The sequence below is a fragment of the Dermacentor albipictus genome, chromosome 5 (genome assembly GCF_038994185.2).
Source record: "Dermacentor albipictus isolate Rhodes 1998 colony chromosome 5, USDA_Dalb.pri_finalv2, whole genome shotgun sequence".
NCBI lineage: Eukaryota > Metazoa > Arthropoda > Arachnida > Ixodida > Ixodidae > Dermacentor > Dermacentor albipictus.
Genome location: NC_091825.1, coordinates 29,021,511 through 29,041,158, shown reverse-complemented (window position 1 = coordinate 29,041,158; position 19,648 = coordinate 29,021,511). Strand labels below are relative to the sequence as shown.

Below are 19,648 nucleotides of genomic sequence, written 5' to 3'. Positions count from 1 at the left end.
TCTGGTAACATGGAATGGTTGCTCCCATTATGATGTGCAGCGCTTTTGATAGCAAATGCATCTGTTGCTACCATGATAGCCCCAATTTATTCCTGTAGATATTTGTGTTGCCATGCTTACTGCACAAGCGTAAGGAAATCCGTCCCCGTAAACTCAACCTGCCGACCTTTGCTATTCACCAGCAAACGAATCTTGGCAATAAATAGAGTAGACGCGCAGAGTCCGCTTCGCTGACTTAGAACGGCAGACAGCTAGTATAGATCTGCCAGCACCGTTTTCAGGTGCACAAACAGTGCAGACGAGCAATCCCTTTAAGCGATGCTCGACACGGTATCACGAACCGAGAACCACTATGCCAATAGGGCATAGCGATTGCTTTGCATTTCTTTTGGCATGCTCATGATCGCAAATTTCGTATGCGTCAATAGAAGCGCTTCAACAAAGCTCGTGCTCAAAATAGTCACTAGTTTTTCTCCCAGGCATGCCTATTAAAATAGCATAATATCTTGTCCGTCGTGAAATGGTTTCTGAATCACGTTAGTCCCGTTCACTTGCATGGCGACCTTCTTGGAGGTATTACGTCTGTTTTACGAAGTCTGCTTAAGCATAGTAGCCCGGATAGGAGGGGTTATGCGTGGAGTCGAGAAAACAAGTCATTGCGTTGGGAACGGAACTGAACAGCAAAGTATTACCAAGCTAGGGATTTCGTGTCAGAGTTTCGTTCAGCACTACGAGATGTATTACTAATTTGCGCTTAACAAGCTCATTTTTCATTCTTTGTAACCAGAATTCACTCCACACAGATCTCACCAAGCGTCCCCGGACTTCTAAACGTGGGTGCAGAAAAGACAGATCTTGTGTCTTGGTTACAACATTGCAATAGGTGAGTAAATGTCCTTACTCTTGGTTACCCTTTGCTTACAGCAGCAGTCACGATTTCCGGGCAGAGAAATGTGGAAGCGTTGTACATGTTTGGTTCGTAATAATTGTTAAGTGCTGCATAATATTTAGTCAGCTTGCAGCACTTAACTAATGCTCATGTTTTCCTTCCCGAGAAATTCATTCCGCTTATCAACTAGAAGCACATTTTTAACGTAATTAATTAAATTATGCGGTTTTACGTGCAAGAACCACCATCTGATTATGAGGCACGCCATAGTGGGTTGACTCCGGAAATTAGGACTACCCGGGGCCCAATAAAGTAAAACTATTTCAATATGTTTTTATTTCAATCTCCTGACGTCAGATTTACGTAATCGCCAACGCAAGCATCGGGCGGTCACCCGTAGGGTTGTCTGAATAGACCAACCAACGCTGTCCACGTTCACAGGAGGTCACTTTTGTTTGCTTTAAAAACGAATAACATTGCCTACACTGTGCGGCTTGTCTCATCTAATTGGTTGACAAGAGGCGAGGAGCACACTCAAGTGGAGAGGGATTCGATGAGGCCGAGCCACTGATGTAAAAATGGATAACTGGATGCAGAGGGTGGTGCCAGCGTCTGCGATTGGTCCGCTAGATATTACCGCCATTGTGAATTCTTGTGAGATATTTGAAAAGAGTTGTTACTCTTTAAAATGTCTTTAGTTGTCCAGACGTTGAACTGAGAACAGTGCTGCATACATACATCAAATGAATGTATGCAAGCCTCGATTTCTATCAAATAAATTACGCGGTCAACTTTACATTCCACGTCGTTCAATACAAATATACTATTCGACACTCTGTTCAATATTGGGATATCGTTTGTCAGAATATTTGTATTCGATTCAATTCGAAGGTTTAACTGTTCGAACACCCGTACTAGTCGTCAAAATGCAATAAGCTCTAATTCCAAGTGATGTAAGGCCACCAAATAGCTAATATTCATGGACGGTGAGCATACACAACACAGCAAGGCATCCTATATTGTGTAATCGCGTGGAATTGCAGGCGTAAGTCGATTGTACGCTTAAGGCTCACTCTATCCTTTGTTACAAATTGCCTACTGACCATCTGTAAGCCTAAGTACATTTCAAGACGAGGAACGACACTTGCTATGTCACCAATTTACTATATGAAGATGGCGTTTGTTTTTCCAGTAACGCTCGATTTTTACTGTGCGTTCTAGATTAGTGGTTCTGACGTTGCGCTGCTGAGTGGAATATGGCGGGTCCGTTCCGGATGGCGCTAAATGCAAACAACATCTTGCAATTAGGTTTAGATGCACGACAAAGAACCCCAGGTGATCAAAATTATTCGGGGCTCCCCCACTATGGCATGCCTCAGAATCATATCGTGGCTTTGTCACGTAAAACTACATAATCATTTTTTACGCCCAAAGTTTCTTTAAAAAATATAGTTTCTGGCATAGTTTCAAGGAATCCTTTGAGATGAAGATTTACAACACCAGTGATTATCAAGCTGACTTCTCAACCAAGCTATAAAGTTCGTCAGATTGCACAGTTATTCGCTAATAATTGCAGAAGCAGGGACGTGGTCAAAAAGTGTAGATTACGTCAAGCCTACATCTGCCCGATAAAAGAATATGACGTTGCCCTTATAACATTTTTAAGTCTTATTTAACAACGTACGAAGGATGCGCTAAATATTTTTCAAGGACATTGCGTTCTACTATTCAATATAACTGTTTCGTTCACTTGTCATACTATTGCAAATTCCCAATTTTGTGTCTGTACCTAAATACATCGCCAAGACTATCCTTTTCAGGAACTGATTGCGGTATGCCAGAAGTTGTTAGAGCGCAGTTTACTTTCGAACAAATGAATGCGGTCAATTGATTACAAACGCTTCGTAAAATCAGCGAGCACATTCAACGAAACAGTTTTCGCGAAGCAGCTAGCTCACCTTACATAAAAACCATAAAATAATTCAGAGGGCAATTTTTGTCTCACTCAGCAGGAATATGTTATGATACAGTTTAACAGCTTTTCGGTACCACCTTATCTGTATTGTTCGCCAGATTTCCCATTGGTCCTCTATTTTTCCTCATCGTTTTTGGCTTTGATAGGTGGTGTGTACTACCCACTGATAAACATCATATACATAAGTGGGCAGGTTCGGCACGTTATACATGCCATACTTATATATCCAGGCGCAAGTTCCCGTGCGAACAAAAGCCGAGCAAGACACATACATCACTATGAAAAATTGCAATGCAACAATCTAGGACGTGACCAACACATAAAAGAACAGTAGAACCACCTTTGCTCGTACGCGAAGCTGTTAAGAATTAGGTGCTGCTTGGAGGTTTTTTGAGAAATGGTGACGATATAGTGAGGCCATCCGGTTGGCTTTATGAAACATATTTTTCAGGTGGAAACAAACCATTTACTCTTTGCTCTGCACTCTATTCCCTTCCATTGAAAAAATGTTCGAGGAAATTATCGAACATTTCTGACGCCGATGTTTTGCCTAGAGAGTTTCCCCAACATTAGGCCACGTAAAAGATATGGGTTTCTATCTGGCCTCTTTCACAAAAGACGAAAGTTACATTACAAAAGTCTTAACAAAACTCACTACAAAAAATACGCTAGTGCTTATTATATAACGTGCACAATAGAAAAAAAATAATTTTAGTAAAGAAAATTAAGAAGCGCCACCGAAAACCACGTTCGAACGAACCTAAACGCCACATTTCCCTAGCCAGAACAACAGCCTGGATCCATTTAATATTCCAATGACCCACAGTACCTACCCGCCGAGATAGAATGGTACTCGTATATTGCCACGTTGTAGTGACTGGGAAAATTGTACAGTGGCACAACAGCAAGTAAAAAAACTCACTCTTTAGCCGGTTAATTAAAATTAAATTATGGGGTTTTACGCGCCAAAACCACTTTCTGATTATGAGGCACGCCGTAGTGGAGTACTCCGGAAATTTCGACACATGAGGTTCTTTAACGTGCACCTAAATCTAAGTACACGGGTGTATTCGCATTTCGCCCCCATCGAAATGCGGCCGCCGTGGCCGGGATTCGATCCCGCGACCTCGTGCTCAGCAGCCCAACACCATAGCCACTGAGCAACCACGGCGGGTGCTCTCTTTAGCCGGTTAACCTGCGCCCAGAATAAAAGTTACACTCGAGTAGAACGATAATATAGATGAGATAGTTCAAGTGGCTGAGGAGTTCTATAGAGATTTATACAGTACCAGTGGCACCCACGACGATAATGGAAGAGAGAATAGTCTAGAGGAATTCGAAATCCCACAGGTAACGCCGGAAGAAGTAAAGAAAGCCGTGGGAGCTATGCAAAGGGGGAAGGCACCTGGGGAGGATCAGGTAACAGCAGATTTGTTGAAGGATGTTGGGCACATTGTTCTAGAAAAACTGGCCACCTTGTATACGCTGTACCGGAATTTTCGGCCGTACCGGAATTTTGGAAGAACGCTAAAATAATCCTAATCCATAAGAAAGGATACGCCAAAGATTTGAAAAGTTATAGACCGATCAGCTTACCGTCCATTGCCTACAAAGTATTTACTAAGGTAACCGCAAGTAGAATCAGGAACACCTTAGACTTCTGTCAACCAAAGGACCAGGCAGGATTTCGTGACGACTACTCAACAATAGATCATATTCACATTACCAATCAGGTCATAGAGAAATCTGCGGAATATAACCAACCCTTATATATAGCTTTCATTGATTACGAGAAAGCGTTTGATTCTGTCGAAAACTCAGCAGTTATGGAGGCATTACGGAATCAGGGTGTAGATGAGCCGTACGTAAAAATACTGAAACATATCTATAGTGGCTCCAAGCCACCGTAGTCCTCCATAAAGAAAGCAACAAAACCCCAATAAAGGAAGGCGTCAGGCAGGGAGATACAATCTCTCCAATGCTATTCACACCATGTTTAAAGGAGGTATTCAGATGCCTGGATTGGGAAGAATTGGGGATAAGAGTCAATGGAGAATGACTTAGTAACTTGCGAGTCGCAATTAATATTGCCTTGCTTATTAACTCAGGAGACCAATTGCAATGCATACTTACTGACCTGGAGAGGCAAATCAGAAGGGTTGATCTAAAAATTAACCTGCAGATAACTAAAGTAATGTTTAACAGTCTCGGAAGAGAACAGCAGTCTACGATAGGTGGCGAGGCACTGGAAGTGGTAAGGGAACAAATCTACTTAGGGCAGTTAGTGATCGCGGATACGGATCATGAGACTGAAATAACCAGAAGAATAAGAATGGGCTGGGGTGCGTTTGGCAGGCATTCTCAGATCATGAACAGCAGGTTGCCAGTATCGTCCAGAGAAAAGTGTATAACAGGTGTTTCTTACCAGTACTCATGTACGGGGCAAAAACCTGGAGGCTTACGAAAAGAGTTCTACTTAAATTGAGGACGATGCAATGACCTATGGAAAGAAGAATGATGGGTGTAACGTTAAGGGATAATAAAAGAGCAGATTGGGTGAGACAACAAACACGAGTTAATGACATCTTAGTTGAAATCAAGAAAAATAAATGGGCATAGGCAGGACATATAATGAGGAGGGAAGATAATCGATGGTCATTAAGGGCTACGGACTGGATTCCAAGGGAAGGGATGCGTATCAGGGGTCGGCAGAAAGTTAGGTGGGCGGATGAGATTAAGTAGTTTGCAGGGACGACATGGCCGCAATTAGTACATGAGCGGGGCGGTAGGAGAAGTGTGGGAGAGGCCTTTGCCCTGCAGTGGGCGTAACCAGGCTGATGATGATGATCAGAACGATAGTGACGGAGCCCATGCGTCGATCGTACATGACTTGTCGAATATTGCAGCGTACGTGCTGGTGCTGGCGTGCCTCTAAGAAAGAAAAACACCGCTCTCATGACGCATATACCTTTATTGCATAAGATTCATCGATAACATAAACAACATATAGAAATAACGATAAGATTCGAGAATGTTCTGTTGCATGCAGGCGCGTCCAGCGCTGAGTGACAGCTATGTTGTTGGCCGGTGACAAGCGGCCACCGAAAAGGATGAACACGCACGCTTGGCAATATGTAATTCAGGAGACATTGCTCTCTTTAACGACACATAATGCATTGAGCGTCAGTCCTGCGCTTCTTCTACCTTTCTATTCTCCTTACAAGGAGGATGACGTGATAGAGTTCCGTGATGGTTGAATCCGTCTTCGGGACGCGGACAAGGGCTACATCATGCTACATTCTAGGCCATTGTGGTAGCTGCATTGCAAGAGATCTGCCCTTGCTACTGGAAGTCGACGTCAACTAGAAATTGAGTTGCCTTGCAACCTTTAAATGCATTTCTATGCTTACCGAACGACCAAAGCCGTACGTCCGTCCCTCCGTCCGTCCGTCACGTAACACTATCGCTTTCGAGATAGGACCCACCGCAGCGAGTGAGTTCACTTTCGTGGTACCTCTCGCATCAACGCGAACTGAGCGGCGAAAACACAGTGCGCACGAACGTATCAGCACTCGGCGCTCTCTTGCTCTCCATCGCAGATCACTTTCAAGATGGGGCCCGCTCGGCCGCGCCATATGCAGCCACCGCCGGAGTGCGGTGAACAACGGTTCTTAAGGGGACGACATGGATGGATAAGGGGCTCAAGAGCGATAACGGCTTATAATGATGGGAACATCAGCACAACTGGCGCGGCCACCTGCAGGAGTTCGTGTGACCACAGCGCTGTCATTTATACTGGACGTATCAAGTTTCCTAAAATGCATAGTGGCATGAGGCTTCGTGGAGATGAGCAAGCGGCACAATGCTTAAAGAGTCCTGTACTTCCCCCCCCCCATCTCGAAATTTAGTGGTGGTGCTGCAATTGTGAACGAGTCTGCAACGAACACGTAGCTACTAGAGCTTTTCGAAATGGTGCAGTAATAGCGGAGTTACACGCGTTGGATGATTGAAACGTGGCCCTCCCTCGTTCCGCTCCTCCCTTCGCTACGCTCCGTTCGTCGGTTGCTCTCTCCTCCTAGGAGGGTGCTCCTCCAACTGCCGGGCGACATACGTCATCGCCAACGCGCATTTCAAAACACTGTTCACTTCCGGTCATCGCGACTCCGCGCTTCTCGACTATCCGCCGTCGCTGCCGTGCGAGCCCGTGCTACTTCGAAGCGTGCCGCTATGGACCCAGTGTTGAGCGCACGTCTAGAAAGGCTCGCCAGCCGGCGCTTTTGCACCCGAGCACATGCACACGGATGCCTTCCAGCCATAGCAATACACTGTTGCATTCTGTTCGTGCAGCTGGTCCTGCCACTACGCACGACTGAGTTGGAACGAGAGCGACTGGGCACTTGCTTTACGCGCCGTAGATGCCGATTCGCAAGTGCGCACAAGCGAGCACCACGACGAGGAAGAGCAGGGAGTGCGCGTACCTGCTAGCAGACTAAGCGGAAGTCGTAGCTTCTTGTTCAATGAATCCACAGCGTCTGCTAATAGTGACATCACCAGATGCACCCCGGTGGTCTTGACGAACGCCGGGGATACCGCAGAGGACCGGAGAGGAGCACCGGATTGATTTTTGTTTTATTTTGTGGTTAGCATCTTTGTTCTGGACGGCATTCTGAACTCGATGCGCGTGTTTAGTTGAAATGTTTTAAAATATCAGAGCTGGTTTAGGGGCCCTTTAAGCCTACTTAGACAACTCTCAGAGGAGTTTCTGCGCGACTTTTTAAAGAAGACTTCGAATGGGATATGGACGTTCTTAACTTCATTGTGATATAGATATAGATTATATGGACGCTCCAGGCACATTTTCCCCGTCGGCGTTGTCGGTATGTTCCCTATAAAGTCCAAGTGCGATAATATCGCGGCTGCGTGCCGTATGTTGTAGGTGCGGGTAAAAGCTTCCGAAGGTGAGCCGATAAGGATGGTTGCTTGATGCTGCGGTGTCTTGCACTCACAAGCCAGGAAGGTTGCGCGCGTGGGGGAACAGGGAGGTTTGCGCGCTCTAGGGAGGGCTTTAAAGGGGCAGGTTACGGCCATCTCCTTTTCTACTTTAGCTGCGGTGGCTGAGTGCGGCCGCGCCCGTCCTTCCTTGGAGGCAGTTCTGCCTGGCCTGAGCTATTCGATTGATTCGTGTGCTCTGTGCTCTCGCGCGCCAAGTTCACGTTGAAGTGAGTGGCAGCATGAAATAGAATTTACTCGTCGCTGTTGTCTCTCTTCATGACGCCAGCGTTACGGCAGTAGGTGTCCGCGGTCATCGAGTGAGATGCGTTTGTCTGTGCGCACGTGATAACGTGCTTACTAATTCATTTAGTACGCGAATCTTTACAATAGCCTATGCTGCTGATAAAACGACTAACCTTACTTCATATAGGCGTGTAATGATTCGCTATCGCAATAAATGCTTCGCCTTTTGGGTGAAACTGTGACCTATCTCTCTCGCAGGAGCCAGGCAGCATGTTTCAGCAAGTCAGCGGAGATCTCCCACCAATGAGCACTGAAGTCCTAGCTCTCCGTAGAGACGTCTGGGATGCAGAAGGAATCCATCTTATTTTCAATGTGAGTTAATATACAGTGTTAAACTCGTAACAGTTATGAACTCCATGTTTCACTCGTGTGCCAAATCACATTTACCTACGACTTACGATTATGATGATTAAGTCAGGCAATGAACTTGGCCAGTTGGTGTTTGATCATATTAGACTGCGCTTAGTGACGCTAGTCACGGCTAGTGAGTGAGACAAACACACCACACAGGACGAGAGCGCGCACACTACCAACTGGATTACTTTATAGCTTCGTCGACAGTTGTGAAAGACGTGGCAATAGCTCCTGCTCAGCGAAAACTAAAGACATTGCCTCCCCAGAATGTGGCCCTCCTTACGGACTCAAAGGCCGCGTTGCAACAAATATGCCGTGGTATACCGTTCATCAAATTCCCATAAAAATCACTAGCCTCGCGAAAGAACTCGGCAACAAAGGCTTCGCAGTAAAGTTTCAGTGGATTCCCTCCCACACTGGCATTGCTGGCAACAAAAAAGCCGATGCCTTTGCATACGCAGCGCTCCACCATCCTCGCAAAGTGAAGAGCCCAAAGAATAATCAAGTCAAAAAATCTGACATTCGGAATGACTTTATGTCACTTTGGTTTCCACCATATATGCCATGCGTAGCCAAGAGATTTCATCGAGAGGAAGCCGTCTATATCGAATAAGGACCGGATCTGCTTGTGCACAAGCATGGTAACTTGAGAAGGAGCATATCAATTCTTGGAACATTACGACGTGCGATGAGACAGGAGACATTGAACACTTTCTATGGCCGTGTCCAAAATTGTAAGTAGAACAGGACGCTCTCCTGGAAAATCTGCAAAAATTGAAAGAGCGTATGTTAGGGCGTGTTGGTATTCCATAACTGAGGTTTTTTTAGCGCACGAAAAGGGACGAAAGACAGTGGTAGTGGTATGAAAGACATAGCGCTGTGTCCGCGTCTTAACACTGTCTATCGTCCCTTTTTGTGTGCTAAAAAATCTCAGTTATGCAAAAATTGACCTTCCGTATGCGTGCCTGCAGCAAGTTGTGTTCCTCGAAGAACTAGTGATTGCCCGTAAATAAACTTCACGTCAAGCCACAGTGATTCCATAAGAAACGCTCGGGTGGAGCACTTGTCGGGCTTGATCGCCAGGCTAAACTCGCCTGTTGCGAAAACTGACCATAACCAGCACCACATATCGCCAATGAACAGTTGCCCTTAGATTGGCTGTAGTCGATTCAGCATGTGCAGATGCTGAAGTTAACAAGATAGCAAGAAATTCGCTGATGGTTTAGCTCTGGCTAAGCACGAAATATTGTGCGCTAGCGCCGTTAACTGTAGTTTGGCATAGTTTCTCTTGGCTTACTATGGGCATGTGCACTCGGTCTGTACTAGTCTCCAATCAACTTCTTTGATGCCAACTTGAGTTATTGGGCACGTGCCGGTCTTCAGTGAACGTGTTCGACCAAGCGCGCCGCAAACTCTTCAGCAGTACCCTTCGCCCGTCGAGTCCTCATAGCTTCATGTCTGGCGTCTGCGCGGAGTTGTCGCTGTTCGGGGAGATTTGTTAGCCCCCGTGTTTCTTGTGCCCACAGCATCAGCGTCGATACGGTGTTACTTCTGTTCAGAAGTTTCACTTGCACGTCCATATTTTCTTAACCTGCCTCCTTATTTTTCTCTCGTTTAGCTACAATGTAAGGCCAGTCGACGCACGCTCACGCTGTCGTTTCCCAACTCGTCAATTAACCTCGTCAGCTGATCAAGATCAACCTGCTTCCTCAGTCATGGCCCATCTCCGAAGAACGGTGACACGACTTGTTCTCATGCGCTGATGCGCTGCTAAACTATTTGTGAGACGAGGAGAACTGCGCGTGACGCTTTCTTCCACTGGCAGCATCTGCGGCCGAGCGAGGTTTCCTATTGGCTGCAGCTGTCATGGCGCACGTGCTTTGACTGGCTGCGCCGTGCGAGGCGGTAACGCGTCACTGGCTGCAGATCTTACCCCTCCGGCGCGTGACGTACCTACCCCTTGCCTCTTTTCCACCGCACGGCGTTGCTGTTGACTCCTCGTGGTCACGAGGCGCACGGATGGACATACAAGAGCTTTTAGCTGGATTGGAAGCCCTAGCGCTAAAGCGCTAAAAGATGTGAATAGCTTGGAAGTGAACGTACGCATTGACAAAACAGCGGATGCAATCAGAAGCCCAGATCCATCACTTTCTTTCGAAATCTATCAATGTGAATGTCTCGGAAACCTTAATTCATAGGGCTCATAGGTTATGCCCTTTCGTTGTCGGCAAAACACGGCCCTGTTATTGCCAAGTTTGTATCCTCTACCGATGAGAGACCATATACTTTCGCAAAAAGCAAAGTTTAAAGCAGATGGCATTTCCATCAGCGAATATTTTTGCAAAGCCACACATAAATCGCGGAAAGCCTTAAATGACTTTGGCAAGGCCAGCAGCCAGTCCCCTTTTCTTTGCGACATAAACTATTCATAGGTGAAAAGTGCTACGGTATTGCGCTACAGATGAAGTATGCGAGATCGGACCAGCTAGGATCGCGATTACACACAAAAAAAGACAAAATGCCGCCGGTTTCACAATCTTCAGATTTAAGGGCAGCAGGGCTATCTTATGTTCGAAAGCAAACAAACTGCATATCTCTACTTTTCACGAATATCCGAAGTATCAGCAACCAACGCACATCACTGTCATCACACATCGACGCATGCTCAGCTGATATAGTTGTGGTCACCGAAACATGGCTCTCAGCAAAAATAAAAAAATAAATAGTGAAATACTAGACTGTGAAAAAATATACAAGTTTAACGATACGATCGGGATTTTCGCACAGGCGGAGGTGTACAGGTGGCCGTGAACTTGGCTGCCAATTCCTTCACTATCTGCATTCATTCGCCATTAGAAATAGTTTGCACTCATGTAACTTTTCGCACTGGCGACCATGTCTTTTGCGCTTGTTAGAGGTCCCCATCCTCACCCATTACTTTCTGCACGGACCTCCATTATGTGATTAACAAATTAATTGTTCGATTTCCAAAATCGCGTTTATTTTTACTAGGTCATTTGAAGTTTCCTAATAATGTGTGGAAAAACGGTGTTCGCTCCATTAAGCAGTCATCTTACGAGTGTGTCCATTTTTTAGACATCTGCGCCGATTTCAATCCAACCCAGTTGATTCATGAACCCACACGCACTACCAGTACTTCCTCTAATATATCTATTTTTTTACAACAGCTCCCGATTGTTTCTCTCGTCCAACATACCTTAAAGAAATCAGTGACCACTTGCTTCTCCACTTCACACTTAAGGAAAAAGTTCCCTCCTAGCAAGTCGGGAAAACTTTGTCATTACAATTCCGTCGATGCCACATCCATTATAAACGAACTAGAATCCTTCATTAGTGACTACATACTAAACTTTTCTGAATGTACCGTTGAAGACAACTGGCCTATGTACAAGAACAAACTGCTAACACTAATGGATTACTATGAGCCCAAAAGAAATGCAGCGAAGAAAACAGGTGTGAGCTTCAGGCACATCGTCAATGCCTCGCTCGAGAACAGAACTCGCGCGCTCGGTGCCCCACGCTTGATGAGCAGACCTGCCTACATATCGTGTAATGTTCTTGCTTGTTAATTAAACCGCCTTACATATTGGTGGAGGGGCGGGGTAGTGCATGCAGCAACAGGGGTGAATGCGCTGTGCGTTTGGTGTACAGTGCAGTCAAGGGTGTCATTACTGTTCTGATCGAGCGACAAATTCTTTGGTAATTGCATAAACGCCTTCTCCTGAAACGATTCCATCTATAGATACTTCAATAACGCTTGTCGGAGAATTGCGAGGCCTTGTGCTATTCGGCGAAGACACAGTTCTTTCCTCGGGAACTGCGGCGACTACATTATTTGTTTGGTAGGAGTCGGATGACTACGCATGGCTAGCGGAGCTCGTGGGCAGGGTTGGCGGTGCGCAGAGTAGTCTGACGTGATTCACGAGGCGGCGAGAAGAATGGAACTGGAGGGGCGTAGGATGGCGCATGTTGGTCAACTCAGGGAAACCATGAACGATGGGGACGTGCCACATCACCAGGGATTCCGCAATAGAAGCATATTGGGCGGCTGTCGGGCGTGCGCCATGGTCCAGTGTTGGCTGGTATCCAGGTGGGAAACGCAGGCGCACGTGGTAGCGCAGCGGGCTGTGGTGGCGAGAAAGTCGATGGCACGGTCCGCGCTACAACTTCAGTGCATTAACAGTGAGAAAGGGGGTTAACTGAGGGGGCAGATTTTTATTAGCCCTATCACAAGAAGCCAACAGACACTGACACGAAGGACAATATAGGAGAAACTACTTATGCATAATAAATCAAATAAAGAAACCGTAAACTAATGAAAATGAAAGCGGATAAAAAGAACAACTTGCCGCAGATGGGGAACGATCCCACAACCTTCGCATTTCGCGAAGGTTGTGACCCACCGTACCTAATGACTGGAAGGGGGGGACGATGATCCATGTCTTTAACTCAGGTAACATGCATCCACCCTAAAAACAGACTAATATCTATAATATCTATTCCCTCGGCTAGGCTCGAGCATGTAATTTTCACAAATCTAATAAAAATTGGGAGTCTATAACTTAACACAGCTTAATTACTATACATGATAACAGCTTAATTACTGTTATCATGGCTTTCGCAAGAACTAATAGTGTGAAACGCAGATCCTACCGTTAACCCATAACGTAACTTTATCGCTAGATCATGGTTTGCAGGTTGCTTATTTATCGATTTCACCAAAGCATTTGACAAGCTGTCTGATTACTTATAACTCATTAAAATGAGCGTACTAAATATGAGCCCCAATAAAATTAAAATTGATTGAGTGCTGTCTGACTAATCGCACTGAATACGTTGAAGCGGTATGAGCCTTCGAATAGAAGATGAAGAAGCGCAGGAACCTGGGTACAGGAGAAGAGAAAAATGAAGTTAGAATAAAGGATGAGAAGATGGATGCCAGTACCGCAGCAATGCTTTACGTCTATTGTGTGCTTTAACGAGGAACGCTACATTATTTTGGAGCAGCCGACAACCGACTGCAACATTTGGCTGATATTTTTTCTTGAGGAGATTTCAGCAGAGAAGATAATCTTTTCGAGATAGCAAGCTCAAGATAACTACCTCACGAACTCAACTCGGCAGAACTCGTGAACCTTGTTTTAGAGAAGGCTTCCATGGACACTGCTGAACTACGTCGGAAGGGTTCTGTGAAAGTGAACTTGCGTCTGGTGAACTTCGACGAATTAGTTCTTCAACCGATGCGTCGAAAGGACCCTGGATAACGGTCTTCGACGGAAGAGGTGAGCCTCGTTTTGTAAGCTCTTCAGCTACAGCAAGAACAGATTGCACAACAAAACCAACTGGTGACATCGTTTATAAGCTCTCTGAACGCTGAGAAGCCGGTGACTAAATTTGTAGAACCCGATGCGTTTGACGGCATGTCTTCAAGTCCAGAAAGTTGGCTTCAATTCTATGAATATGCCGCTGAGAACAGCTGGCACTCTAATGAGGACAAAATTACCAACATGCGTAGTTACTTAAGAGGTGTTGGATGGAAGTGGTACGATCTGCACATTATAGAAGAAGCTGGTAACTCTTGAAACCAGTGGAAGGAAATATTCTTGACTACATTCCGAAGCAACCCAGTGCAAAGATGGGACGCCGCACTTAAATTCAAATGCAAGCAGGACTCCCTCGTTGAGTATTTCTTTGAAAGACGCCGTCATTTAAAACTGGCCGAGCCTATGCTTCCTTCTTCTGCCGTAGTAGCACTAATAGTGCACGGACTGCACGGGGAAGTCCTGAAGCATGTGCAAGTACGATCGCTTAACACTGTGGACGGGCTCCTGGAGTGCCTGCAGGACATACCATCTACTTCAGAAGAAAATATAACCGCTAACTCCAGGAGTCACTTCAGACGGATGGGCGCGGATTGGTCCAGCCGTAATCAGCGAGAACCAAGTCACCTTGCAAGCAGCACTGAGAACTTGTGTTGGCGTGCTCCCAGAGGTCGGGTGAATAACGCCGACAACGACCCTGTCCCCCTACTTTCGGGCGCTGAAGAGTTTCCGGCGACAAAAAATAAATAAACAAGGGTGATCAGTCTGACCCGATGACAACAATTGAGGCTATTTATTTAACTTGCTCTAGCCTACTTCACATTCCTGTCAAATTGGGAAACAGACATATAATGGCTTCGGTTGACAGCGGTGCTTCTGTGTCTATTATAACTGCCAAGCTCGTAGATACAACTACTCTGCATAGTAGAAGAGTACTACGTGTGCAAGGTTACGATGGCAAAGTGACAATGGGCCTCAGTAAACATCGAGTTCCAAGGTCATTAAATAGAGAGTGAAGTACTGGTGATAGAGGATGGGACGTACGAATTTCTTCTAGCCAGACAACATATAAAGAATCTAAAAATCAACGTATACTGGGACGGTGTGGTCTTAGTGGAAGGACTACCAAGGGAAAAGACACAGCACTCTAGAAAAGATAACCTACGAGTTGTCAAGCGTGCGGAGGATATTGCAGTGACCTATCCTGAACTGGTATGCATAGGAAGCTATCCACAAGCGATGAAGTCACACAAGGTGCCTTTCGAACTAATTGACAAGACCATCACCAAAAAATCACCTGATAACATGTCAACAGAGCACAAGATATGATTGAAGAAAGAATTGCAGAAGATGCTAGACGCCGATATAATCCGACCTTTGGTGTCACCCTTCGCCTCTCCCATAACAGTTGCGCCGAAGGAAGATGGAACTTTCAGACTGTGCACATATTACAGGGCCCTCAATCGTCAGACAGGGCTTACACCATATCCCAGGCCGAAGAGACGTGATTATAGATGAGACAGGTGGTTGACAAAAAGTTTCACGCATTGACATGTTCAAAGGTTTCTGGCACATCCAGCTAACCGAAGAAAAAAAAATATGCACTAGTTTTATCGCGCCCTTCGATCTGTACGAGTATAACCGGCTTCCTTTCGGCTGGAAAAGCTCATCAGCATGGTTCCAGAAGATTATTAATGAATTCCTGAAGCCTTTCCTAGGTATCTTATGTAACCTGTACATAGACGATGTTATCGTCTTCTCCAAAACAGAGGCTGAGCATCAGGAACAGCTGTCTCAGGTATTAAATGCGATGAGCTTGGCACACCTCAGGGTTATTTTAAGAAAAGTGCATTCTTTCAAAGAAAAGTTTTGTTTCTTGGAAGAGTCTTTGATGGGTCTACCAAAAGCAAGGAACAAGAGTCCGTTGAGAGGATATCCCCACAGGTAAAACCATATGACGTCCACTCATTGCGTGTGTTCTTGGGATTAGCGTGATATTTCAGACCTTTCATAATATACTTTGCCATAAAACAAGATGCCTCAGACGCCTAACGCAGAAGGAAGTTTAATTTGAGGGCGATGATGAATGTCAGAGAGTCCGTCGTGGTCTGGTGCACAGAATCTCTGCTGACCCTATTCTACGCATAGCAGATTTCACTTCACCCTTTGACTGAGTACCGATGCCTCACACTATGGAACAGGTGCACTCTTGTACAAGAAATGTCTAGAAGCATCGGGCCGAGAAAAGCGACACGTAGTAGGTTACTGCTACTACACCTTCGAGCCACTGAAGCCAACTGCACCAGTACTGAAAAGGAAGCTCTTGCTGTCCTTAAAGCAATTCAGTACTTCCGTACGTACCTAGACGGTGCGAAGCCTACTTTGTTCACCGATCACCAGGCTCCCAGTCATCTCTTGAATATGACCCAACCTAAGGGACATATGAGTGAACTACTTGCAGCAATTCGATTTCACCATCTTCCACAGACCTGGACCACTTTTCACTGATGCAGATACATTGTCTAGACTTATGATACAGGCCAACAAAGAAGTCAATGTCGGATGAAGTCAATGAAGTACAATTGTGGAAAGTCACTGAAAAATTGAATTTTATAGAAGGTGGCTATCAAGTCCCGCCAACGCTGGTTTCTAGGGTGCTTTATTTGTACCACGATAGCCCAGAATCTGGAGGACACGACGGATTTTGCCGCACAAACAACAGGCTATTCATATTTACGTTGCCTCACTTGAAAGAAGACGTCAATCAATATGTTTGTTCATGCCAGATTTGTCAAGTCAAGAAAGGGAAAGATAAGCAGCCTACGGCCGCCATGATAATACCCTGCCTCTCGAACGTGCCTTTTGAAGTTATGCACCTGGAAACGAGAAGGAGTCCGAAAAACGCAAGCTTTTCTTCCGGCCATAGATGAATGCACCAGGATGGTGGCGGTACGGGAAGGTAAAGAAGATGCGAATAGCGCCATCGCCCTCCGGGAACGAGATATGTTTAGCACAACCAGGATAATCGTATGTGACCACGGTCCAGTGGTCAAGAGTGAAAAACTAGCAAGATGGGCTCGAGACCACAATATATCAATCAAATTCTGTGCGCCATACTATCCCGCGGCGAATGGGCTTGCAGAGCGTGCTATTCGAGATACGAGGTATACGAGATCAAAATACATCAGGATGTACTATAGTTTCCCTGTGGATTGTAATGCTCTTTAGAAGCAGCTGTAAGACATCACAATCGCTCCTACACCAGTGGCTTGGGATGCAGCCCACAGTTCGCTTCTTCAGGAGAAACCCCTATTTTTCAGGCGGACCGTGAGCTGGGGCTATTAGAAAATCTGAAGATCATCGAGGAGAGGAAACAAAAATCGCAGGAGAAGATGTACCGTAAACGAACGAACAAAAATTTGTCAAGAGTCATTGCTCTGATATCCCAGGCATTCAAGTCACCGACCTCGTTCTAGTTAGGAAAGCAGTAAGAGAATCCATTGCCAAATTTTAAGGTCCTTACTCTGTCAAAAAGACAGCCACTCAGAAAGGAATACTGAAGACTGTGTCGTACATTGGTGAACGTGGCTCAGTTGAATGTGCTTCGATTGGAAACGCTTTCATGTATTACCCCAGGAGGGTTAGCCTTGTCTCGCGGCACTCCTACGACTCAAATAGTGCACGACTTAGGTCACGACTCAAATATTAGTTCAAGACTCAAATATTAGCTCATGATTCAAATAGTCCACGTGTGCCATTTTCTCACCTGCTCCATGCTTCACCTCAAATCCATACCCTTGAAGTCAGTCGAAGCACTTTGCTATCGGTGGTTTAAGAGTCCTGTGCGGATTTAGATACACAATTGCTTCGCAGTTTGTTACCAGCGTGAACGGAATGCCTTAGAGGAATGAACGAAGTCTTTCCATGCTCAAGACTATTGCCATCAGCTCCAGTTTTCCCGTATGGTAATTCTTCTCAGCCTCAATGGTGCGTTTACTGACACAAAACACCAAGTGCCACCGTCCTGACTCATTTTATTGAAGGATCATTCGCGCAAGTCCATGTTTGCCTGCGTCCGTGTGCAGTTCTATTGGAGCTGAAGGGTAATACAACTTCAATACCGGAGGCTCTCTCAGTTCTCTTTGGAGCTGGACGAAAGCTTCCTGTTGCTCCACTCCCATATATACTTAGTGTGTTTCCTGGTGAGAGAGGTAAGTGGTTGTGATTTCAGGGCATAGTGAGGAATGAACCGTCTCAAAAATCCTGTCAGACCCAGAAATCTCTTGACAGTGTGAACATCAGTTTGGGTGCTAGCGTCCAATATAGATTGTTGCTTCACTTCATCTGGCTGCAGGTAGCCTTTCCTAATCTTAAAACCTAAGTAGACGAGTTCATCACTTCCAAACACACACTTGGATAGCTTCTGGGTTAGACCAGCAGCTTGCAGAGCATCCAGTACTTGTTTGAGCCGAACCAGCAAGTCTTCCCCGTCCTTGGCTGGAATCAGCAAGTCGCCCATGTAACACAATACTAGTGTTACGCAGAGGTCCAAGGACCTTGTTCATTAGACATTTAAATGCAGCAGAACTGTTTCTCAACCCGAACACCATTTGTTTAAACTTCCCCGTCTCATCAGGCGTATTGAATGCAGTTTTGGCCATCCATTGCTCACTCAGTGGAAGCTGAAGCTATCCGTTTGCACAGTCTAACACCCAGTACATTCGTGCTCAGAACAGTTGGTGCAGCTGGTAATCAATCTTTGGCAAGGGAAAGTGCACTGGCACCGTCTGGCTATTAGGTCGTCAATAGTCTATGCGTAGACAATTTTTTCCCTTTTGCTCTTTCACGAGCCGCACTGGACTAGCGTGTGGCGCGGATGTTTCGGTTACAATGCCAGTCGCCTTCCACTCTTTAACAATTGCTTGGATTGCTTCTCCTTCCTCTGCATTAGTCGTGTACAATTTGCAGCTGACTGGAGTGCTTCCGGAATACTCTGTGATAGTCATCTCCAGTTGGTTACAACACCCCAGCTCTGAAAAATTCAGCGGAAAGCAGTCCCTGTATTCATTCAGCATCTTCAACCGTGCATCCACTTGTTGTTCATTGACGTCGTTCCGGACATTCAGCAGGCTACGACCAATGGGCTTCGGCTGAGGCACAGATCCCACGGGGGTTAACTTTTCGCTCCCTGAAAGCAGTTCAGTTCAACGTGAGCCAACAAACGTCCCTTGATTAGCTGTTGGTCTTCATCCTTGTCTTTCAACATGGGTATCTGAACCCTTTCGTGTTCAATGTGAAGTAGCATTCTCTTACCAGGCTCACTAGGTAAGATCTGATTTCCATCACACTTACCGGTCTCCACTGTCCCCCAACATACAGTTCTTTTGGGGAGCACAGTGGTTTCCGTGACACGAAGTGGTTCCTTGGAAGGCATCATCTGGGCAAGGTCAATGTTACAAAATGAAAGATAATCTCGGTAGTCAATCCTGAGTTTATATCCCATGCGTAGGCATGCAATGTGGTCTTGTTCCGTCCAGTTTCTCAGCATGTCCACGAACAAGGCACTGTTGTTGACGACAATCACCTTGACCTTGCGGCATACCACGTCATAAATTTCTATGTCCACCTCCGAAGTTCCGATAGACCGAACTGTAGATGTGTCGGTGTTCCCAAACTCATACAAATCTTGGGCCCTGCACACAACTTGTAGGCGGCACTTTTCAGCTGCTTGATGATGAAATATACAGTCTGAACTTCCCGGGCCATTCATTACCGAGAGCTCGTGAGTTCCGC

General features: G+C 45.8%; 1 protein-coding gene across 3 annotated transcripts in view; it reads left to right on the top strand.

The window, feature by feature from the left end:
- LOC139060411 (uncharacterized) overlaps positions 1–19,648 on the top strand; it is a 341,522-nt gene that overhangs the window by 55,618 nt on the left and 266,256 nt on the right. For all 3 annotated transcript variants that reach the window (XR_011514794.1, XM_070539521.1, XM_070539520.1), the window contains exons 2-3: positions 804–883; positions 8,358–8,471. Coding sequence is in view for 2 of the 3 variants with exons in the window: in XM_070539521.1 (XP_070395622.1) it covers positions 8,370–8,471 (102 nt within the window). In the remaining variant the exon portion in view is untranslated. The remainder of the gene's footprint in view (positions 1–803; positions 884–8,357; positions 8,472–19,648) is intronic.